The 21,971-nt window shown below is 38.9% G+C and overlaps 1 protein-coding gene across 1 annotated transcript in view; it reads left to right on the top strand.

Moving 5' to 3' along the window:
* The window catches only part of MBOAT2 (membrane bound glycerophospholipid O-acyltransferase 2), a gene marked incomplete at both ends in the record, with an annotated part of 89,164 nt that overhangs the window by 42,445 nt on the left and 24,748 nt on the right, over positions 1–21,971 (top strand). The window contains 2 exons of the mRNA XM_084260997.1: positions 15,218–15,313; positions 18,648–18,703. Of these exons, the coding sequence (XP_084117123.1) occupies positions 15,218–15,313; positions 18,648–18,703 (152 nt within the window). The remainder of the gene's footprint in view (positions 1–15,217; positions 15,314–18,647; positions 18,704–21,971) is intronic.

Below are 21,971 nucleotides of genomic sequence, written 5' to 3'. Positions count from 1 at the left end.
TCTGGTTTTGTAGCGATGCGGTCTGATTTGGGTGGTGATGAGTAATGACTCCTCAGGATTAAAATCTTTGTCCCTTTATTCACTCTTGCAGTAATAGATTTCAAGAGAGACATATGGGTGTACTTTTTTTTCCTATGCCATTACATTCACAGGCTTCACTGTTGAAGTAACTTGAGAAATTTGATAGAGTCATTGCAGAGGTGTAGCACATCGGTATCTAGTGGCAAAAATGAGCTTAGGCTACAGGTGTGCTAATACATTCATGATTTCCTAAAAGTACCTTGTCTGGCAAAGGTACAAAGAAAGGAACTCTGATTTTTTTTTTTTGTTTGTTTTGTTTTGTTCTGTCACTGATTTTAATTGATTAGGAACTGATGGCTAATCTGCATGGTAGTTTCAGTTATAATAGAAATATCTGACCAGTGTGGTAGAGCCTTTGGATGGGCTGAAAATACTTCAGTAAATCAACAGCTGAGAAGTTTCAGACTCTTTTCTTTAGCTATTAAGTAATTCACTATGAATTGTAACATGACTCACACTCCCTCTCATAAGTATTATTTATAGTTGTTGCTGCTTGAAGTAGAATGGTTTTTCTCATGAGGACTTCTGTTGATCCTTTTATCCTCATCCTTTGTCACTCTGTACTTTCCTTGTTATCTTTGCATCTCCAGAGATGAAGTATGACAGGGTTTTGGCATACAGCTGAACTCACCAAAGCAAAGTATGAATCTTACAATCTGTTTGCTTGTTTTTAATTCTGTGCTCTTCTCAAGATTGCCACCAACTTTTTTCTTCCCTTTGCCTATTTCAAGTTTGAATGTATCTGGCACAAGACTATGTGAAGTGGTCTTGCAATAAACAGTATTTGTCCCTAACACCAAGCAGAAGTTTGGAAAGTGTTCCATCTCGATGTTTTTTTTCAAACTAATGCCATTTAGATTGTTCCTTCATCTAAGGAACAAAAAGCCCTAAACAGAATACGTTTTCAGACCAACACTGTTTTCACAGAATGCTTTCTCAGCTATTCTAACAAATAAAGGTGGGAGGAGAATAATTACTGGTACAGCAAGAGCATTAAAAATGGTTGCAGGGCTAGGACTCTTAGTATTGAGTAGTAATTTAAATTTAGCCCTGGCTGGAAAGATACCCAGTAGTCTAAAGCTCAAGCAATGAAACCTACTTGCATTTTGAAAACATAACTGGTAATCAAACAACTAAGGCAAAATGTAGGACTGTAAGCACAACATGTTTGTTTCAGATGCATAGAATGTAGCTGATTCAGACCCCTCATGGCAGAGTTCCCATCACTCTGGTCTGTGACTACATTGATACCTATGCATTTTGGTGGGCAAAACAGTATGAAATTGTTTGTGTAAAAAATACAGTCCACTTCCCCTCACATTTTTGTGTTCCTAGTAAGTGTCATAAGCCCCAATCATGTTAAACTGGGGGTTTTTTTTAAGGCATGTAGAACAGGGTGTGTGCATTTAGCTGAAACTTTTCTTCAAATTTGGTTTATAATGAAAATTCAGAAGGAAGCTCAACTGCAGTGATACTGCCAGGCATCAGTAATGAATAATCAGAGAGTATGCACTGTGTGCTTGTGTTACAGATTAGTTTGTCTTGACTGTTACGCTATATGTGATTTTTCAAAGTCTTGACATTCCTGGCAAGTGCAGCGTAGGAGCTTCTGGATGCATGCGAAATTTCTGGCTGAGTGGCAATCACACTATTTTTAGGCTTGAAGGGTTACAGTGTGGAGTTTAACATGCTTAGAATGAAATGAAAACTTCTATCTGAAAATAAGTGGGTTTTAATTAACTTGAACGCAATTCATACATGGCCATGTGACAGATGCTTTCTAACAAAATGTGGGTTTTGAGAGTGGACAAGTTTTTAGGGTTTAGGTGTTTCTGTATTAGTGACCATAAAGCAGTCAGTGAATCATAATCTTTAATTCCTTTACTCATAGAATGCTCTTGTGAACTAGATATGGGTTTCTATTTGCGTTTTATGTAGTCAAAGGGATTGAAATAGCACCATAAATTTAACTCCTCAATATCAAGGTTCTGTGGATTTGTGGATCTTGGTTTAAGTTAAGGTGCTTACCATCGTACCTTGAGTCTGTGGTGGATCTCCCAGACTGCTGGATTTCAGTTCTCTTCCTTGACCATTCTGCCTGTCTTTTCTGGCCATTCAGTGGTGTTAACAGTGACTAATGCACAGTGGGATCTTTTGCTGCTGTAACAATAGTAATCTGCTTCTGTATGCATTTAAAACATATTACCAAGAAATATGGAAATTACCTATGATCAGATAGGTATCAACTATTTCATGTAAATTTCTTTTTTGGCTGCTGCTCTAAGTTTAACAAACTTGATTCCAAATAAAAATATTTGGCTTTAAATAGTCTAAATACAGAGTTTTTCATTGCATTCTGCCCAAAATTATGATTAAAAAGAAATTGGGGCATATTTCCTAATTCAGCCTAGTACCAGTGATGAAAAGTACGAATCAAGACGAACTCTTTTCTCACTCTCATTTTTGTAGTTGAGGTTTAAAATTTTTAAATATCTCTTTAGAATTCTCTTGTGACTTTTGTGGTACCTGTAGATAAAGGAATTTAATGATAATTTTCACAAAAGAAGCTTTGAGCTGGCAAAATTATTGCAGATACCAGCCCCGTACGTAAATTGTAGCTTCCAGGCAGTCCTGCTAGCAGGAAAAGATTTTGTTCATCGATAAGTCAGTGTTACAAAACATTAGGGAGAGAGAAGTTCATTTCCTTGGACACCCTGTTTGTGATGAGAAAAATAACCGGTCTTAACTTGCATGAAGAATGGCTCATTGTGTTTGGTCATATCCCTACTTGTACAAAACAGAATAAACCATTAGTGTGAGGAATTTTCCAGATACTCTGTGAATATGAAAAGTGCTTGAATGCTGGGAGAAAAAAAAACCAACTCTAAGTATTTATTCCCTTGAGAGAATTTTAAGAAAATTTTAAGAATTTTAAGAAAATTCTCTCAATTTTATGAATTCAGAATTGAAAGTTCAGGTCTGTATTGAGTCTTAGGAAATGTAAGAGACAGTCAGGAAGGTAAAAGAACACCTTGATGAAGCATGATAGGCAAATTACACCAAAATGTGTGTGTGTTCAGGTGATTTTTATTTCAAATCTGGTATTCCTTATCCTTCTTAGCACTGACATGAAAGCTGCACTGAAACAGAAATGTAGCCTCTTCCTGTAGCATATACTGTGATTAAATCTACCCAAAAGTTTCTATTTGATTTTATACAATAAGTTGTTAGGGACAGGTCATATGATTCTTTTGGCTGGAATAAACTGAACGATTCTGAGGTTTTGTTCAGTGGGTTGTTTAGTTGGTTGGGTTTTGTTGAGGTATTTTTAGCTAATTGGGAGAGGAATTGATAGGAATTTTTTAGACATAAAATTGTGAAGGGCATTAGAAGATCATGAATGTGAGTGGTTTTGTACATCTTTACTGAAGGCAGAGTGCAGGCAGTTCAGCTGCTGTTGTAAGCTGAAAGTGCTGCAGAGTTCAAACGTGTATGGAAATAGGATCAAGACAGTGTGCAAGTAAATGGAAAGCAAGAAATGCTATAGGTTATATAATTATGAATATCTATAAATATACTGTGAGAACACAGCTACTTCCTAACTTAGAGATCGTAAATGTATCTAATGATTGTTTGCTTGAGGTTAATGTATGACACTTTCACTGGAACTGCTATTGAGTAGCTAATTTTCTTTTTTTGGTTTCCCATTGTTAACTGGAAAAAGGAAAAATGTTCCAAAAAAAAAAAAAAGCAAGGCTTTTTTCATAATGAGTTCCTTGTTCACTTGCATCTAATAATCTACAGGTATGATTCTTGCCAGCCATCGAGCCGAAGCGTTTCCTTGTGAGTGTACAGTAAGACTACTGTATGCCACAAAGTACCATTATGGCTAGAGCTCACTTTTGCTGAGGACTGGTTTCTTGCCATGCCATTTCTATTGCATATCACTCTTTTTGTGGAGCATCTCAAATTCACCCCTGGAAACAGTCAATAGTGTTTCTGTTGTGTGGGAGAAATCTGCATGAAAATAGAAGTGGCCATCCTGTATTTGGGAGTCATTTGTGTCAGGATTCACCACAAAACAAAGAAAACGGATCTACCAGAAAGGTTTTCTGCAGGCTGGGAGCAGGAGACAGCTGATTTAGATCTCTACATGTGATTCTGCAGGAGCATGTGACAAGTGTTGTGACAGGGGTAAGGTTGATGCATCATGTGAATGTTGTGTATGTTGCCATGCATTTGTTAAGGGATGTAGAAGATAGAAAACTGTTGTGTGATTGTGGTGTTTGAACTTAGCCTGGGGGTGGGGTGTGGAGAGAAAGTGGGACAGAATTGAAACAACTCATCTGAAGGGTTAGGTCTTTCCAGGTTAAAGGAGTGTTAAGCGGGCATTTTGTTAAGGTACAGTTTGGGTAAATGGGATTTTTCAGGAAAGCTTTTATTCTAAATATTGTGCCGCTTGAGGTGTGTCTGATTGCAACGCAGCCTCAGTAGCTCCGGGAGGAACAGGGCGCTGGGGCAGGTCAGACCAGCAGTGGGACTTGCAGTGGACTCAGTGTCCAGCTGAAATCGAAGAATTGTTTGATTCCTTCCTGAAGACAAAGAAAGAAATAGGGTGAGAAATATAGCACCATCATCCCCTCTAATAAGTGCTTCTGTAAAAGAGGGCATTTTGTTCTGAGAAATGGTTTAAAAGAAAATGCAGCTGCGCTAGGTTGCTAACCCAAAGTCCTGGCATTCCTTGGATATTGAAATCATTCAAATGTTCCACTCCTGTAACTAAATTTAATTCCTGTGGCCTTTCACTTTGCATACCCCACCTTACAGGGATTTAGGTTGTTTATTAGTCTGCTAGCTGTCCTGTGTACTGCTGCTCACTGCACAACCACCTTCTCAGCAAATTACATCCCATGTATTTTCCAGCTGCTGCCATCCTTAACACATGCAGAAAATGTCTCCTGGCTGGCTGAACACAAATTCCAGCTGGCATCACCTCATGACTGAGCAAAACTCCCTGCTCTCTCCTGGCAGTGTTGCAGTTGTGCTGTTTCTCTGTCTCAGGTGTTGTGTCTCTAGGCAAGGATGTGGGGGTCACAGCAGAGCTTGGGGGGTCGAGACAGCTGGGAATCTGTTCTGCTCTGCAGCCAGGAAGGAGCAACAGCTGTGGCACGTGGGGATGTGTGTGGGTTACAAGGGGGTGTGTAGCTAGAGCAGGGTGATGAGTGGGTGAATGAAAATAACAGCTCGCTCTTATCTTTATCCAAGATGATACTTGCCAAGTACTGAGTTTATGGCAGCAACGGGTTTAATGATTGACCTCGGCAGGGTTTTGCCGGCAGAGAACTTGTTCTGTTTCATTGCCTGTGAGTTCTTGTATGAAGCTTTATGGTCCACTGAAACAAAAAATATTTTGCAAGACTAAATAATTTTATTCAGCAGTTCTAGTTTACAGTTGCTGAACAGTTATGGCTAGTAGGGGCTGTACTTCAAAATAGTGCTTTGGATAGTCCTATTGTTGTCAGGGTTCTGTAATGCTTTAACGTAATTTCTTTAACGTAACTCCTGTAGAGTATTTTTGTTACCTAGCTCCTAAAAGGAGACTGTTTTCTGGCTGTGTGCTCTATGGGTTTCTGCTGGTGTACAACAGTGAAGATACTAGGCATGGTTCTGATGTTTGAAAGAAGATTACTAATATATCACGTAGGATGAAGAGGAAGAATAATACCACTTGCATGCTGTGATGCTCAATGTTATATAGCTAGGTAAATATTATATTGGTAGGAAGAAGCATAGGAAAAGGGACAGACAGATGAAAATTTACAGCACCATCATAGACTGTGGAGCTTAGCAGCTCTTTTATTTGAGTTATGAGTTGAGAATCTTCTTCTTTCATCTGGGCTTTGTAAGGCAGATTCCAGCATCAGGGAGTTCTGCCCTTACATATTTTGTGTTAGAAGCTGTTAGACTGTCTTCTTTGTGCATGTTTTTAAGTGCTATGTTCTACTGTCAACTTTTCAGAATATGAAGGTCAGATCTGGTGCTCTTATCTGCATTGTTTACTGTTATGCTTTCAAGCGATTGCAGAAATAGGGGTTGATATGACACACTGGTTTTTGAAGCGAGAGAGAGAGTTTAGATGACCTCTTATGTCTCATCTCAGTTTAACATTAAGATTTTGGATAGGGTCAACCTTAGCTTTGAGTCTGATCAAGGATAAGAAACAATTTTTCCTCTTACTTCTCTTCCTGGCTTCATGTTCCATTGGAGACCTGCAGGATGAATGAAGCTCATCCCAGGGAAGACATTAAAGCACTCTCCCCTCTTCCCCGCCCAACATCCCTTCCCCCTTTTAGTTGTACATGATGTTTCTCCCTTCTAGGAGAGCCTGAAGCTTATCTCCTTGTCCTTGAGACGTTCCAGATTTGGAGGGAGTAGTCGAGAGGTCAGAAAGCAAGGGAATGTAAACTTAGGGAGCATGTGGAAAATACCAAGGGTTTAGTATGCATTTTTGACAAGAATATCTGTGTTGCATTTGTCATATATTAATGTTGCAGTTGGAACACAGCCTGTGGCTATAAATGGAATGATTGTTTAATTTAGCTTGGTTCAAGATTTATTTTACTGAGCCATTATGTTGCCATTATGTAGCAAAACATCAAAATACATTAGGCGAGTGATAATGTCTGCAGCCAATCTGTAGTAAACAAAACTGGAAAAATCATCGTGAGTGGTTCTGGGTGATGTTGAGCTAACGTAGCCCTGTGTCCCTTGGCTTTGTGTGTTGTCTTGTATGTGGGAAACCGATGGGTCTGGACAGTTTTTTCTCTACAGGCTGAGCAAAACCCAGCACAGACAGTAGCGGGTCCTGAGGTGTGGGACTGAAGCGTGGGCCTGAAGTGTGGACAGCACGTGCTGACCCGCTCAGCAAGCCACTGCGCCGAAGTGGTGGGTAGGCCAAACAGGCCAAACAAGTGGTGTTGGATGCTTCGTGCAGCCATTGTATTTTTTGCTTTTTGCTTTAACGTGGCCATCAGACCCAAAAATCTTCACCTGAGGGTTGAATAGGGATGGGGTGGGATAGCCATATTGTCCATTACCCAAGCGTAATGGTATGAATGTTTACGTCTCTGTAAATGGGCTCGTAGATCAGTGTGTAGATCGGAAGGCTTCCAGCTGGCTCAAAAGACTGCTCACATTTTAGAGAATGGTTTCATGAAATCCAGTGAGGATTGGGACTTGGCTAAGGTGTTTTTGAGTCTGAAACTGATTTAAGTCACAAAACATGTTCTAAGTAATACCAGTGATATATGTCAATAGTCCATATTGTGAATGGGAATTGTCTAAATATGAATCTCCTCTTGGTGTAACAGCAGCAGGTTGGGGCAGGCTAGCTTACCTTCTGACTCTTGGGCAGTTAAAAAGAACCTAATTCTAACTGATAATTTTATTGGCTTGTACTTGATCATTACAGAATTAGCTAGAAGTTTAGCTTTGCTGCTTTGGACCTTTTTTGCTTGGTGTATATTTTTTCCTCTGAAGTTTTGTGAACAAATATTGTATGCTCTAACTGCAGAGAGTTGTATTTCTCCATGTGAACAATAGAAATTAATTATTCTCATTTGAATTTCAAAAATGTAGCTACATTTTGATAAGAATTTAGTTGTGACGCTAGAGACAATGACTTATTTATTAATGGGGGGGGAGGGGGGCGAGTGTTATGGTGGCACAAGCAGCAGGAAAAACAAAACCAACCCATGCTGCAGCTTTCAGCACAGGGCATGGGAAAACTCAGAGGCTATTCTGTCACCTTTTCTAAGAATCAAAGCTGTATAATGTTGCCTGGTGGTCAGGTCTGCCTTTTGAAACTGTGTAATTACACATCAAAGGAAAGGATTCTTTCCTAACAGAATGGAATGAGTGGGTTCTTGACTGGACATGAAACCTTTATTTCAATGCTCAATCTGTAGGATGTGCCAACTAGCTGGAGGAAAAGTGCCCTGTGTTGATTGATTTATTTAACTTTCTTCCAGCAGAACAGCATACTGCGCTTTTGTCCTTCCACTGCATGGGAAGAGGCTAAAATAACAGGAGTGGTTATGACATCTCCCAAAGCGTGTCTTTGTCAAGGTCATAATTCTATTTTTGCTACATTTTGTCCAAACAGAGATAGGTATGGTAGGTACTTGTCCAAATATTTTATAACTAAGATGCTGAGTTTCCCCACAAGTGTGAAACGAAACAAGAAAGCAACTCCCACCCCTGGTTATGCATATGCAATCAGCTAATGTATGTTAGGTTAGCCTGGGCCTGGATGCAGCCTGGCTTGACCATCAGTAGATACAAAGCTATAGAATTAACCTATGGATGTTCTTGCTTGTTCTTAGCCAGCAACCCAAAATTTCTGAGGAACACAGTTAAAAGCTGGGGGTTCTGCTGTTAAACCACAGAATATAAAGTTATGGAAGATTTATGTAAGCGGGTTCTGCTGGATCATTCCGTGCTATCAAATTTGTCCATAGTTATGCTGAAAATTGTAGAAATAAACAGATTTTTCACAAGTGTATTTGGAGTAACAGGTTACTAAAGGTAAGGGAGTGCTTTGGAACAAGGTGTTTCTAGAGGAGTAGTATGCTGAGGGTTATTAAATGTGTGGATGCCATCTTTGAATCTAGATCTTTAAGGTGCTGATGGTTTGAGTCTGGTAGAGTGTTGGGAAGTGGTTTCTGTGCTTGATTCACTCATCTGCTTTCCAGGGCATTTGTGTTTTAGCTGCTGCGCTGGGAGGAGATGCAGTTCTGGATCTGGGTGGACACTTTGCCTAACCTACTACTGCTGCTTATGTGGGGCCTTTGTGTCCTTCTCCGTTATAGATGATGTGGTGGGCAGGATAGTAGGTGTGTCACGTAGAAGACATTTATAGCACAACGCCAGATAAAAAGGCTTTACCTGTAGAGTTAAAAAATAAAACTGTTCTAACAAAATCAGATCACTTTGCACTGAAGTAGATGAGCAGTGCTGGTGTGAACATTCTGTTGGCTCTGATGAACTTGTGAGGATGATAAAAAAAGAGGGGTACCACAGGGGTGAGATTGATGAGGTTTTCTGCATTAGCAGAAATGGTGCTTCAGAAGTCTATTTAGTGTAGCTACTCCAGTTTAGCAAAAGAAAGTGTAATAGAAAATGTATATTGAATTGAAACTAACAGAAAGCTCCTGAAAGAACTGTTGTTTGTGTATCTGTATGTGTGTGTGCATATATGTATGTGCACAGATATAAGGAAGCTATTTGGCTTTATATATATATATATGCAGGTAAAAACCCTAACATTGATATTGATTAATGTTATTTGACAAAAAATGACTGGATGAGAAGTAATGATATAGGACAACATGTTTTCTTTGCTCATAAGAGATTAATTGGGGGGGGTTGGATTGAATTTTTTGGGGGGATGGTATTTTTTTAAATTGAATTAAACAGAAGTTCTCTTGAGTACCATCTGTAAAGTACTACTTGGAGAGGCTGCTTATTTAGCATTTTCTGTGCATTGTAATATATGTGGATCGCATGATATATTTTATGTATGTTAGAACATACATTTTAAAACCTCTTGATTCGTTTACTTGAAATATTTCTTTTTCAAGAAATGATAGAATTTTATGTTTACAACATATTAAGAACTGGTTTTAGTGCTCTGGGAAGCTCAGAACAATAAGGGAATAAAACATAATATGGGAGACTTAGACAAGAAGAGCCCTCCTGTACAGTGCATTATCCAGTATTGGTTGCTTAAAAGCCATTTTTTTTTAAATAAACTTTCAATCACAAGTTAGACATACCACACAATCTGTTCTGCTTTCTGCTGCTTCATTACTGTAATGTCCCCCAGACGTGTCTGACTTTGCACCTGTCATTTTGAGAAAGATCCTGTGAATTAGTCTCAAACGTATTCTTAATGAATGTCTTTCTATTCTATATAGTACAATATTCAGTTTGTGTTAAAGGTATTTGTAATAACAACAACAGCATTGTGACTTGCTTCTAGTTGTTCATGTCTGTTGTGAATTACTTCTGCCATTCTGCTCACAAGAACATTGTTCGCTGAGTAGCAGGTATAGAGTAGCGTTGCCTGTTAAGACCAATTTGCTGTTCTCCTGGAGGAGAAAATTGAACTTTGGGTAATCGTGTTGCACTCATGTACAGCCTGTAATTAGTTTTGTTGCGGTTGGGTAAAACTGCACGTGGTTGAGCTCTGCAAAACCTTACCCAGCTTTCTGATCCAAGGGGTGTTTTTGGTGGATGAGTCTTTGGAGAGGGTAGGAAACATGCTATAAGAAGCCTTCAGGTAGTTTTTAAAGCATTTTCAGATCTGTTTTGGATTTTGAAAAGTAAGGCTTTGTTCGTAATAGATTTAAGCTGATCAGCAAATTGTACCACAAACCTGCAGGAGAAACGACAGGATGACACAAGCTGTCGTAACCCTTTTAAGTCTCCTTTAGGGAGAGCATGTTGCTGTACTTTCCCTGGTTAAATGGTGTTTCCTATCAACAAAGGATGTGATGTGGCATGACTAATGTACAGAGGTGAACTTGGAAGGTGAAAGCCATTGTGTGTGTTGCAAGTTCATTTTGCGACATCATTTGTGTTTGCAAGTTCCTTGGAGTCTTCCAAGCCGTGTGTAACTTGGAGCTGGTGGTCAAACCACCACACTGACGTAGCTGGAAAACAGTTAAAATTCATAGTTGTGTTTGGTGAATGCATCATGGCAGCAAGTTTCACTGCTCAGTGGGAAGACACCTTTTGGTTTAGACTGTAGAACAGAATCTGGAATCTTAGCAAGGAGTTTAGGAGTTTGGTGGGTTTTTTGTTCTTCCATTTCTGTGTTATAATTTCAGTGTAGATTTAACTGAATGTTGTGAGAAATCCCACCATGTCAGTCATGATGACTAACACAGCTAATTTTGAAGGATATCTGGAAGTACCCAGGTGGCTGATATTTTGCTCAGCAGATACCAAAACCAGAGAAATGCTTTATAAACATGAAGGCAAGAAAGGATGCCGTTGTTTTGTTCTTTCTAACTGAACTTCATTGTGAAATGTTATGTTTTGGGATGGAAAAGGGTATTAGGAAGCAGATGCTAGATCTGATAGATATTTCTGCCTTTCTTGAAGGCAAGGTGTCAGTTGAGCTTCTGCTCAAGTTTCATAACAAATGATATTTAAGATGTTGGGAAAGCTCTGTTCCTCCCCCTTCTAGCCTTCTTGACTGCAAAGGCAAATTGTTGGCTCACGTTCAACTTGGTGTCCCCTTTTCTGCCAATCTGCTTTCCAGCGCTGTGACTACCAGCCCATTTTGGTGCCAGGGCTTGTTCTTTCTCATATGCAGGACTTTGCACTTCCCTTAATTGAGTGTCATGAGTTTCCTGTCAGTCCATTTCTCCAACCTGTCAAGGTCCCTCTGGGTTGTAGCGAGACCTTCCGGTATATCAGCCACTCCTCTGAGTTTGGTGTCATTGGCAAACTTGATAAGGTTACACTCTGCCCCGTCATCCGGATCATTAACGAAGGTGGAGACCTTACTGCAGCCTTCCTGTAGCTAGGGGGCCTACCGGAAAGCTGGAGAGGGACTGTTAACAAGGGTGTGGAGTGATAGAATCATAGAATGTATTTGGTTGGAAAGGACCTCTAAAGGTCATTGAGTCCAACACCCCTGCAGTAAGCAGGGATGTCTTTACTAGATCAGGTTGCTCAGAGCCCCATCAAGCCTGACCTCGAGTATCTCCAGGGGTGGGGCCTCCATTACCTCTCTGGGCAACCTGTTCCAGTGATCTACCACCCTCATAGGACAAGGTGATGGTTTTAAACTAAAAAAGAGTAGACTTACATTAGATATAAGGAAAAAACATCTTCCTTGTGAGGGCAGTGAGGCCCTGGAACAGGCTGCCCAGAGAAGCTGTGGCTGCCCCCTCCCTGGCAGTGTACAAGGCCCAGTTAGATGGGGCTTTGGGCAACCTGGGCTAGTGGAGAGTGTCCCTGCCTGTGACAGGGGGCTTGGAACTGGATGATCCTTTACAACCCAAACCATTCTGTGATTCTGTTTTAAAGAGGATTGGACCCACTATTGACCCCTGCAGTGCACATCTAGTTACTGGCCTCCAACTCAACTTTGTGCCACTGACTGCCACCTTCTGTGCCCTATCCATTCAGCTTTTTTTTGATCCACTTGACTGCTAGTCCAGTTGTCAGCTTGTCTATGATGATGTCAAGGATCAAAAGATTTTTGAAGTCCAGGTAGACATTATCCACTGTTCTCCTGTCATCTAGCAGGCCAGTCATTTCATTGTAGAAAGTTGTAGAAATTGGAAGGCATTTAAGCCACAGGAGACCACAAATGAAAAAATAACCTGTAAACTGCCTGCATATCTCACTGTTCCATATACAGGTAGCGTTGCTGCCACAGTCTCTATTCCTAAATGCTGGATGCTACAACATGTTTTTATGTATTAGCTACAGATATGATCTTTCACCTTTCATGGAACACCTATAGTTAGATTTGTAGAAGTACAGAGCACTCGTGTTTGTGACTGAAATGTACTGGTGATGTAATTTCTGTCATCTTAAAAAAAGATAATTTTGCTCCAGAATTGAGGTTGCATCTCCCTAGTTTGATATTCAGACCCATGTAATGTCCTTATTCCTCAATTTCCACATATATTTATAACTGGAGTAACATTGAGTGTCATTCAAATTCATCTTAAAGGAGTGCAATTCTTATAAACACTTGAATGCACAGAGAATACCTGGGGAAATCCCAAACTACTTGAATGCAGCATGTGGAAGGTATGTAATAAGTAAAATCATGGGATGCTTGATCTTGAATGCAAAGCTTTTAAAAGATACAGAGCATAATGGCCTATTTCTTCAGTGAGAGAGGAATTGGCAGTTCCAAGTTCACATAATGCTGCAGATCATCATAATGATGAGACAGAAATGAACCTAAGGTTTCCTAACCTCGTAGTACTTTTCTTCTCTTAGGTTATTAGCTTTTCTTCAGTTGTACTTACCAGCATAGCTTTTGTACTTGCAAAGGGAAGTCTTCATAATGTCTTGTTTAAAACCAATGACAAACTCTATGAAGTGGAAACTGGTGTGTGTTTTCTTTTACCTGAGGGTGTGTCCACTAATGTGTTGTGGTTTTTGTCCTTCCAAAGTATGTATGGCTGCTATGGAAGCATTTGAAATTATGAAAGCTGTAATTAGTGCCACTTTTGTAATTCTGTTTATTCTAGACCTATCACAATAAACTGCAAATAGACTGTGGTTAAAAAATATATGGCCTTGCCAAGGGGAATAAAATGAGATTTTTCTTAAAGAAAAGTCAGTATTTTAATTTTTCCTGGCTTTTAGTGAGGTACCTATGGGTGAGTATGTAGGCATGGCTATGTCTAACAAGTTACTTTTCATCTGGGATTGTTTAGCATGGCAATCAATTGGGTGGTAGACCTGAAAATCATATTGAATTTATAGTGTATGGAAGAAGTGGGACTGGTATCAGTGTGTGCAAACTAAACCCACATACTTCTTATGTGCGTAAGACCTGGGTGGGTTTGTGTTTTTTTGGGGATTTTTCTTGGTTGGTTGGTTGGAGTTTTTTTGTGGGGGTAGTTTTTCTTAAAGTACTTCAGGAAAATTTTAATTCCAAACTTCTTTGAGGGGTTCTGTACCATATCATGTTCCTGATATCTATAGTCCACTGAACACAACTTAATCATGTTAAGTTTTTTTTCTTGCTGAAATAATTTGGTATACTTAGGAGCCAATTAATGTGTAATTTTGTTAAATTCTTATTATAAGCACTTTTGTATCAATTAGCCACCCAAAACAATGATTTCTGAATCATTAATGTTCTTGGAAACAGGAAATACACTATTGCTAAAGCAGGCTCCAAGTCTGATTCAGTGTAGTTACAGATATATAAGGTAACCTGTAATTTGAAAGTTGGATATTTTAAATTATTAAATGTTTTATCTAGCACAATTCTTAATTGAAAGCTAAATGGCAGGTGTTCTGTGTGGCAATAATAGGTTTCACTTTTGGACTGAAGAATAATTTCTAAGACCTTAGAATTCATTACGTTAACACTCTTTTTGACAAAAATACGTGTTTGGAAAAGAAACAAAAAGCATGTTCCAAACTGTTCCTGCAGTGTCCCTCACTTTCATCTAAATCCATTTCTAAGCATCACTTTCCATTTGGTATATGGATATTCTCATTCTAACTGGAATGTGAATGCATAGCATGGCCTGCTGTGAATTCATGTGAACATGAAGCAGGGGCTTGATTTCATTACCATGAATGTTTCCCAAGTTATGTGGAAACGTTCAGGACTGTAAAGTTCATATATAAAGTTGTAAAGGATTAGTTAAGTTCCTGCCAGTATTCACCATCCTTTTTGACAGCAAACATTATCTGCCAGGTTTTGTGAGCTGGATTGGCAAATCAATTCTCACTCTAGTAGACTGTTATCCATTTTAAAGAGGGGGGGGAAGACAGGTACCCCAATTCTGATCTGAAAAAATTATCTGAAATTAAATTAGTAGTACTTACATAAAGTGGTTCTTATCTGTGTTTTTCTTACACTTGCTGAAGATCAGATTTAACAGGAGGCATAAGGGCATTCTGTTACTTTTTCACTCAGATATGTTTTAATGTGTGTTAAGTTCATTGCCTTTTCCAGTTTCCTTGAAAATAGCAGCAGTGGGTTTTGTGGTGCTGGATTATGAACATAGAAATATGTTGAACTAAAAAAAAAAGCATAATTCATTTTCTCTTTACAGTGGTGCTGCAATTATAAATCCTATACTTTATTTATGTGAATAAATATTTTGGCTAATGGCAATAGAATCTGTAAGTTAGTACTGTGCATGTAAAAAAAAAAGGCTATGTGGCTGTATGGTTGTGTAGAATAATTATTACCAGAAACCCCAGGCAGAATGAAGGTGTAATTACACAATCCAATTATTTAATGTTCACTAGAAATAGTTGGAGACTGAGCTCTACATAAAGGTAGTTTATTCAGTGGAGAAATGTTTATGGGTTTTAACTGAAAAGCTTTTCTTTTTCCCCATTTTTCTTCCAGGTATTGCTTTGTTTTTGCTTTGGGATACCTCACTCTGTGCCAAATTACTAGAGTCTATATCTTTGATTATGGACAGTATTCTGCTGATTTTTCTGGGTAAGGAGAAAATTATCTTTTGATCTTGTCCTCCTAAGTGATACTGAATCTGTTAATGCTTGGGGATTTTTTCTAAGTCTGTCAGCCTTTTAAATTTTGGGAAGAAAGCTGGGATTGTGTATGTGTACTGGCTGGCTGTAGGGGTTTGTTTGGTTGGTTTGCTTTTTTCCCTAAAATCTCTTACCACCCATGACAAAATGGTGACACATGAATTGTATCTTAGGTACTCTCATGCCTGTCATAGTCTGATACTGCTATGTGAGGAAAATTTTGCTTTCATGTCAGATGTTTCAGATGGAGAAAGCTAAGGAGAGAGGCACCTGTATGGTGAAGTAGTCACATGGCCCTTTTGTTTATGCTTTCTCAAGTTTTTTGTTTATGTGTTCTCATTTTATATAATGAGCTTAAACATGCATCTGACTTGAGCTGTATGGGAGCAAAAAAAACAAAGCAAAGGAAAAATGGTGTTCACTAGACTTTTTCAGATGATACTTTTCAGGAATACCATGAATGGCACTGGTCTTTGTAGTTTGCTATTACCTGTGTTGTGTAGCAGAGTTGAGCTTGTTATCGTTAGCCTTGCTGCTTCTCACTCTTCATTGGTAACAGGCACATAGTGCAGAAACTTAACTTGAAGCCAAATTTTATTTTTTCTTTGAGTTCATATTTTCTGTCATTTTTAGCTGGGTCTTACCTTCTGAAATATCTTTCATATGTTTATGTCTACATCCAAGTGTCTGCCTTCAAGTCAGATATCCAAGTTCCAATTGTAGTCAGTGGAGATCTGATTGATGCAGACAGTAGAGCCTGGAGGGCATTCCAGCCCACCCACCTCTAAGTATCTACCTTAGCACAAACTGGGTCACTTTGCCAGATGCCCCTGACTGTATTGACTACATCCCTACTGCCTATGATGAAAGCTTGCAACACAGACGTGCATAAAGACACTTCAAATTTACTGATGTTGAACTAAATTTCACTGTTATTAAGTGGAGCAGTAACCTAAATGCTGTCCCTCCATTTTGCTGTAAGGCCAAAGTGCACAGCCTTGGTGGTGATCAAAGCTCTGAGTAGACTCTGGAAGCATTGTGATTGTACTTGTTTGTTGCTGCTTACAAACTATTACTAGAGCTTGAGCACACCATTGCCCAAATGTGACTGTGCTGGTTTCACACAGCCGCTGTCCTTGTGGCTCTGTCAGGTTAATGTTGGTTCAGAGATTTACACTAGGTCTGTACATGCCCAAAGATTTATGACTTCTCTGAAGCCTAGATCCAGACTCTCTGATTGTTATGTTTCAGCTGCCTGATTGAAACCATCCTTTAATGCACAGGTTTGGGAGCCTGGTGTATGCATGTCACATGAAATCTCTGGCATATACTGCATCTGCTCCCTTGAGGTCTGAGACAGAGGTTACTTCCAAATCAGGAGGACAAAGAAAATGAACCAAAGGGGGCTATTTTCTGATAATGAAAATAACAAAACTTGCAAACTAGCTGTTGAACCCCAGTACCAGCAAGTTCCTTCGAAGATGTTGGCATGGATTCCTATAATGCTCAGCCCCAAAAGAGCTTTAAATGTCTCTTTACCTAGATATTTCTCCTAGCATGCCATGCCTGTCTAAAGTGTCCAAGCCCAGAGAATCTGCAAAAAGTTCAAAGGAAGGTATCCATGTACTGACAGTAGAGAAAACTAAGGACCCCTTGTGTTGAAGGTGCAATTGCTTATGCAGAGCTGTGTGGTCCTGGCTTCAGTACTAATAGATCAGAGCTGCCAGTGAGCCTTCCACCGCCTCTGCCTTTCTGCCGGCACCCAAAAAGGGTTCGTTAAAATCCTGGTTCACAGCCTCACTATTCTAGGAAAGACTCTTCCCCTTTTAGTCTCTAGATTGTTGCTTCTCAGCCAAATCCCTGAAGATGCTGAAACAGCCAGTTGAGTAAAAAAAAGAATTAAGTACCAGAGTCTGCTGTGATAACAACGGCAGCTGTATCAGCCCCTCCTGGGCTCCATCCTGCCACCAGGCAGGATCCAGGATCCATGCTGTCACATGTCCATCACAGAAGGGAAACCCATTCTGTTCAGAATTATTTGGGAATTTCAGCCAGCACCAGACAGGACAAGAACTTAAGTGCTAGAGTGCTATGAGCAATTTCCTGGGCTGTTCCTGTTTGGTTTTCTTCTCACTGACCCTTGCCTGTCTAGTCTGGGTGTCAGAGTTCTGGGGCACTGATAATATGATAGAAAAAAACCTTTTTCCTTGTTTGCATTTTGAGGGCTGGGAATACTGTGTGCTTTGAAATAACCATAAGAAATTAATTTGCCTGATGGATTCACCTGGCAAAATACTGGTGTAGCCCTGTCAACAGGGAACTTGATGGCTCTTGGATTTGTTTATCTGTGCCAAGTTTAGCATGTTATAAAAAGTCCAAGCACAATCAAAAGATTTGAACAATACTATGGGTCTGTCCTGCAGCATGGTTATTTTATTGTGGCTTTACTGGAGAGTTTGGGGTTTTTTTTGTTTCCAGCTCAGATACTATTAGGTAAATGCAGTCCCCGATCCATTTTTGAGATCTGCTTTCAAAGTGAAATGACTACATTCTGTTTCCTCCCTCCTCCCAGTTGGGGGTTAGCAATGCTGGGACTTAGATCAGTCAAAAACTCTGAGGTACTACAAAGATAGTATCGTTTCTCAGCATAAAGCTGAGTTGCTTAGCCAGGGAAGAATCTCTTGGACAGTTTAAGATCCACTCAAGTGTACCATATTCAAAACAAACTAAACTCTGTTGGAGACAGCATAATTATTCTGGGATTTTGTTTTGTCAGATAGGTTTACTTGAGGCAAAGAATAATTCTAGATGGAAAAATTAAGCATGGGACCAGGTGTTAGTAGAAATAGTGGAAGTAGCCTGCATATCTAAATAAATGTTCAACTTCAGTATATTTTTATTGTCCTTTGATTACTGCTGCTGTAATTTACAATGCATATAATGGCTCTTACTGCCCCTTTTTCCTTTTCTGCTGTAAAAAAATAAACTATGTTAGTATAAAATAAATATGAAACACTTTGGCTGTGTTTGTAGAGTGTAATGCAGCAATAAAAGGCATGGGCTATCAAATGCTGTATCTAAGGATTAAAGTACTTTCATTGCATTTAGAACTCTGTAATGGTTTGAGCTCCAAAAATTAATCATATTGTACTTGCATTGAAATCTTTCCATTTGAGAGTAATTAACCTGGACTACTAGTATAAAGTTTCCCTAATATATATACCTGTGAAAGGGAATCCTGAACTTGCTTTCTAAATTATTCTTTCTTCCTTTTTTTCTAACAGTCCAATGATGATAATTACACAGAAGATCACTAGTTTGGCATTTGAGATTCATGATGGTAAGATTTCTTTAAACTGTATTTAATTTTCCAAACAAAATAAATTTAAGGAAAGTTAGTTTTAAGTCAGTTACTTTAGTCCAGTGTGTGTTTTTAGGACAAAATATATTTTTGTGTCTCAGTTGATTCTTTTGATACTCACGAATGGAAGTACTAAGATGCTACAAAAACTCTGAAAATATTTAACGTTGTGGAGAAGATACTACTTACCAGAAACCAGTGATGCTTCTGGGGCCAGTGAATAAGACCAGTGACTAAGACCACTGACTCTTTTTCTTTTTTTTTTTTTTTTTTTTTTTTTGGGCTGGGGTAGTTCTCCTGAGCGTTAGTTAAATAACTTCAAATTCAGAGATCACTGTTGCTGACAGCTTGGTAGAACAAGTACATGTAACTTCAGGTGTTGAGGACCTCTTGTTTTAAAATGCTAAATGTTAATCTCCCCCTAATTTGTGTCACGTATAAGGATTTATAAAACCTTTGTACATGTTTCATTTCATTTACTATTGTGATTGTACTTGGTGGGCTAACATACCAGTGTCAAAAGGGAGATGATCTAATTATGTTTGTGTTGTCTTCTGTCAGATTTACCCATCATGTGGGTCCTAGTTATAACAGAAGTGAATCCTAATGTTGGCATTTATGGGTAAATTCAAATGAACAATTTTAATTTTAACGTCTGAAATTATTATACAATAAACCCAGCCAGTGGGTTTGAATCACTTAGAGCTATAGCTGTCAATGGAAGAATTGGGAGTATAGCACCTGACACCTTGATGAAGCCACCTGTTTTTTTGAAATTCCTTTAGTAATATTATATATGGAGTTGAATATATTTTTGTCTCTTGTATGTGGCCTAGCTTTAATGGTGTAGGCAACTACATACATGAATATGAAAAGTTAGGAAAATGCATTTTTGTAAGAATTCTTGTATGAATTCAAATAAAGAAATAATACTGGGCATATCTGGTTGGTCAAAGAAGTTGATTTCTAACTTCCAGAGAGAATACTTTCAGAAGTTTTAGACTTGTGAGCTGTAATCAATGAGAGTACAAAGTACACAAGTAAGAGGAAACACCGTGTAATAAGGAAGTAATAATTGTAGTATCAAAGATGTATCTTTCCTGATACTATTGTTTTGCTAGGTGAAAGAGCTAGTCTCAATTTGGTGACATCATGCACAAATAGTGGAGCTGTATTATCAAGCAAGCTTTGAGTGTTCCTGGTAATCTTCAAACATTTCATTCAGCTCTGTTCTTTGACCACAAACTAAACTAGGTTTTTTTTCCCCTACCAAATTCAGGTAGTTTGTATTTTCCTCATAAACCCTGGGTTTTTTTGGTCTGAATTTCTTGTAGATATCATTGTGTTCTCAGTATTGATCTTGAAATTTTGTTCCTCGTTGGCCTTGTATCAGAGATCCTCCAGAGTCTTTTTCAGCCTGTGGGGAGTAGCTGATAATATATGGGAAAACTTTCTTTCTGGATGCAGTTGCAGCCTAGCAGTCGTTGACACCAGCTGGATTATCACCCTTGCTGGGAGCACAGAGTGAACAGGACTTTCAAAAGTTGGTGTGACCAGTGTGAATTCAAGAGTAGCTTACAGTCTGACGTCAGGAGATGCTAAGAAAAGATGTACAGGGGAACCTGTATGAAAGCAACTGTTTTTAATCATAGACAACTTAAAAGGGGTCCGTCACGAGAAACTGATGGAAAGAAGCCTGCTGTCAATGGGCTTCTGTTCACTGCACAAAGGTCCATGCTTCCACTGGAAAATACTTTGAGATACACTGATGGGGAGGAGATGATGTTGAAGATCTTTATGCTAAGTGATGAGAGGCACTCTGAGCCTCTAGGCACAAAGTATTAATCTGTAATTACTTTATTTTTCCTCGCTTAATTTTTACCAATACAACCAATGAAAGTAAACAGCTGGAAGAAAGGTGTTGGTGTGTTGTAGCTAGACTTTTTGGTAAAGGCAGGTCTTCTGGACTTCATCTTCTCCCAGCAGGCTGTTTGGTGTGTTCAGCTGGTTTCAGTGATACATTTGAAAGTCCTGGGAAGAACTGGATGTAATGATGAAGCTGCTGTGTAGAGTCTGTGTAGCTGCATGGGTACACTAGTATGGAATCCCATAAATAAATAACTATGCCTATAAATGTTACGACCCAGTACACTTACTGTGGGGCTTTTTTTAAGCAGCAAATTCAGTGCAAGTTGGATAGGATTAATTTAAACTCTCTGTGTAACAGTGACTTTTCAGAACACAAATTTGCACATAAATAATTTTGGAGTATGCCTTTGTTGTATTCTGGTTCACATTTTGAACTTAAATTCTTGATAGTTCTTTCCTTAATTCCTTGCTGCTTAAATGAGCACTATAAAAAATAAGTGGTCAGTATGTGAAGATTTGCTTTGTATTTCTTGCTGGTTATCTTTGGCAACACACATCTATGTTAAAAAAGTAGAAATGTTTTTACATGATTTGGAGGCTGCTTATAGGTCCATATTAATCCTTTATGACAAGAATTAGGTATGTTTATGCAGTGCTTTAGGCTAATGGCAGAGTTAAGGGAGATAAGGTATATTCAGTACTTCAGTTCCTATATTCTGGAATACCTTTTATCATAAAATTTAGTTGAGCAGATTTTAGAGAAGGAAAGGTGCATTGCAGTTGCTCTGGAAGCAGGGGGCTTGTCTGCAGGTGCAGTGTAGGAGGGCTATAAAACAGAGGATTGTACTTGCATAAAAAATGTCTAGCGAAGAGATGCTGAGACATGGAGAAGCCTTTGCAATGTTAGTTATAAGGTCCTAAAAGTTTAACAGGAGAGAGGAAGAGAGATTCTGCCACTGCTTCTCTCTTGCTTATAACTTGCCCATCCCCGCAGAGCCTCATTTTACTGCTGTTCTGTACTAGCTCAGGGAACTTTAGAGGAAGAACCCTATTCTAATCTCACTAATCTTTATGCACTTTGGCATCTTGGTTTTAATTCTAGTGCTTAATGAATTTATAGATTCATTCGTTATATTCAGAATCCATTCTGGATGCAAGTTCTGGAGCTCACAATGTATTTATTTATAAACTGCCAGTAGATTCAGCCAGCAAAACCAGGGAACATTAGACCTGATACTCAGTGTTTGAAAGGAAAAATGCCCTCACAGCTTCTTCCAACCTCGTGGTTACTTCTCTTCCCTGATTTAAACTAAATAATACATAAAACTTCAAAGGGAAAACAAAGTAACTTTTTTAATCCACCTTCTAAATGTGAAAT

This window comes from Gallinula chloropus (assembly GCF_964237585.1).
Source record: "Gallinula chloropus genome assembly, chromosome: 3".
In the NCBI taxonomy this organism is placed as follows: domain Eukaryota; kingdom Metazoa; phylum Chordata; class Aves; order Gruiformes; family Rallidae; genus Gallinula; species Gallinula chloropus.
The sequence above is the reverse complement of the archived record's forward strand: the minus strand, read 5'-3'. Positions and strand labels throughout refer to the sequence as shown.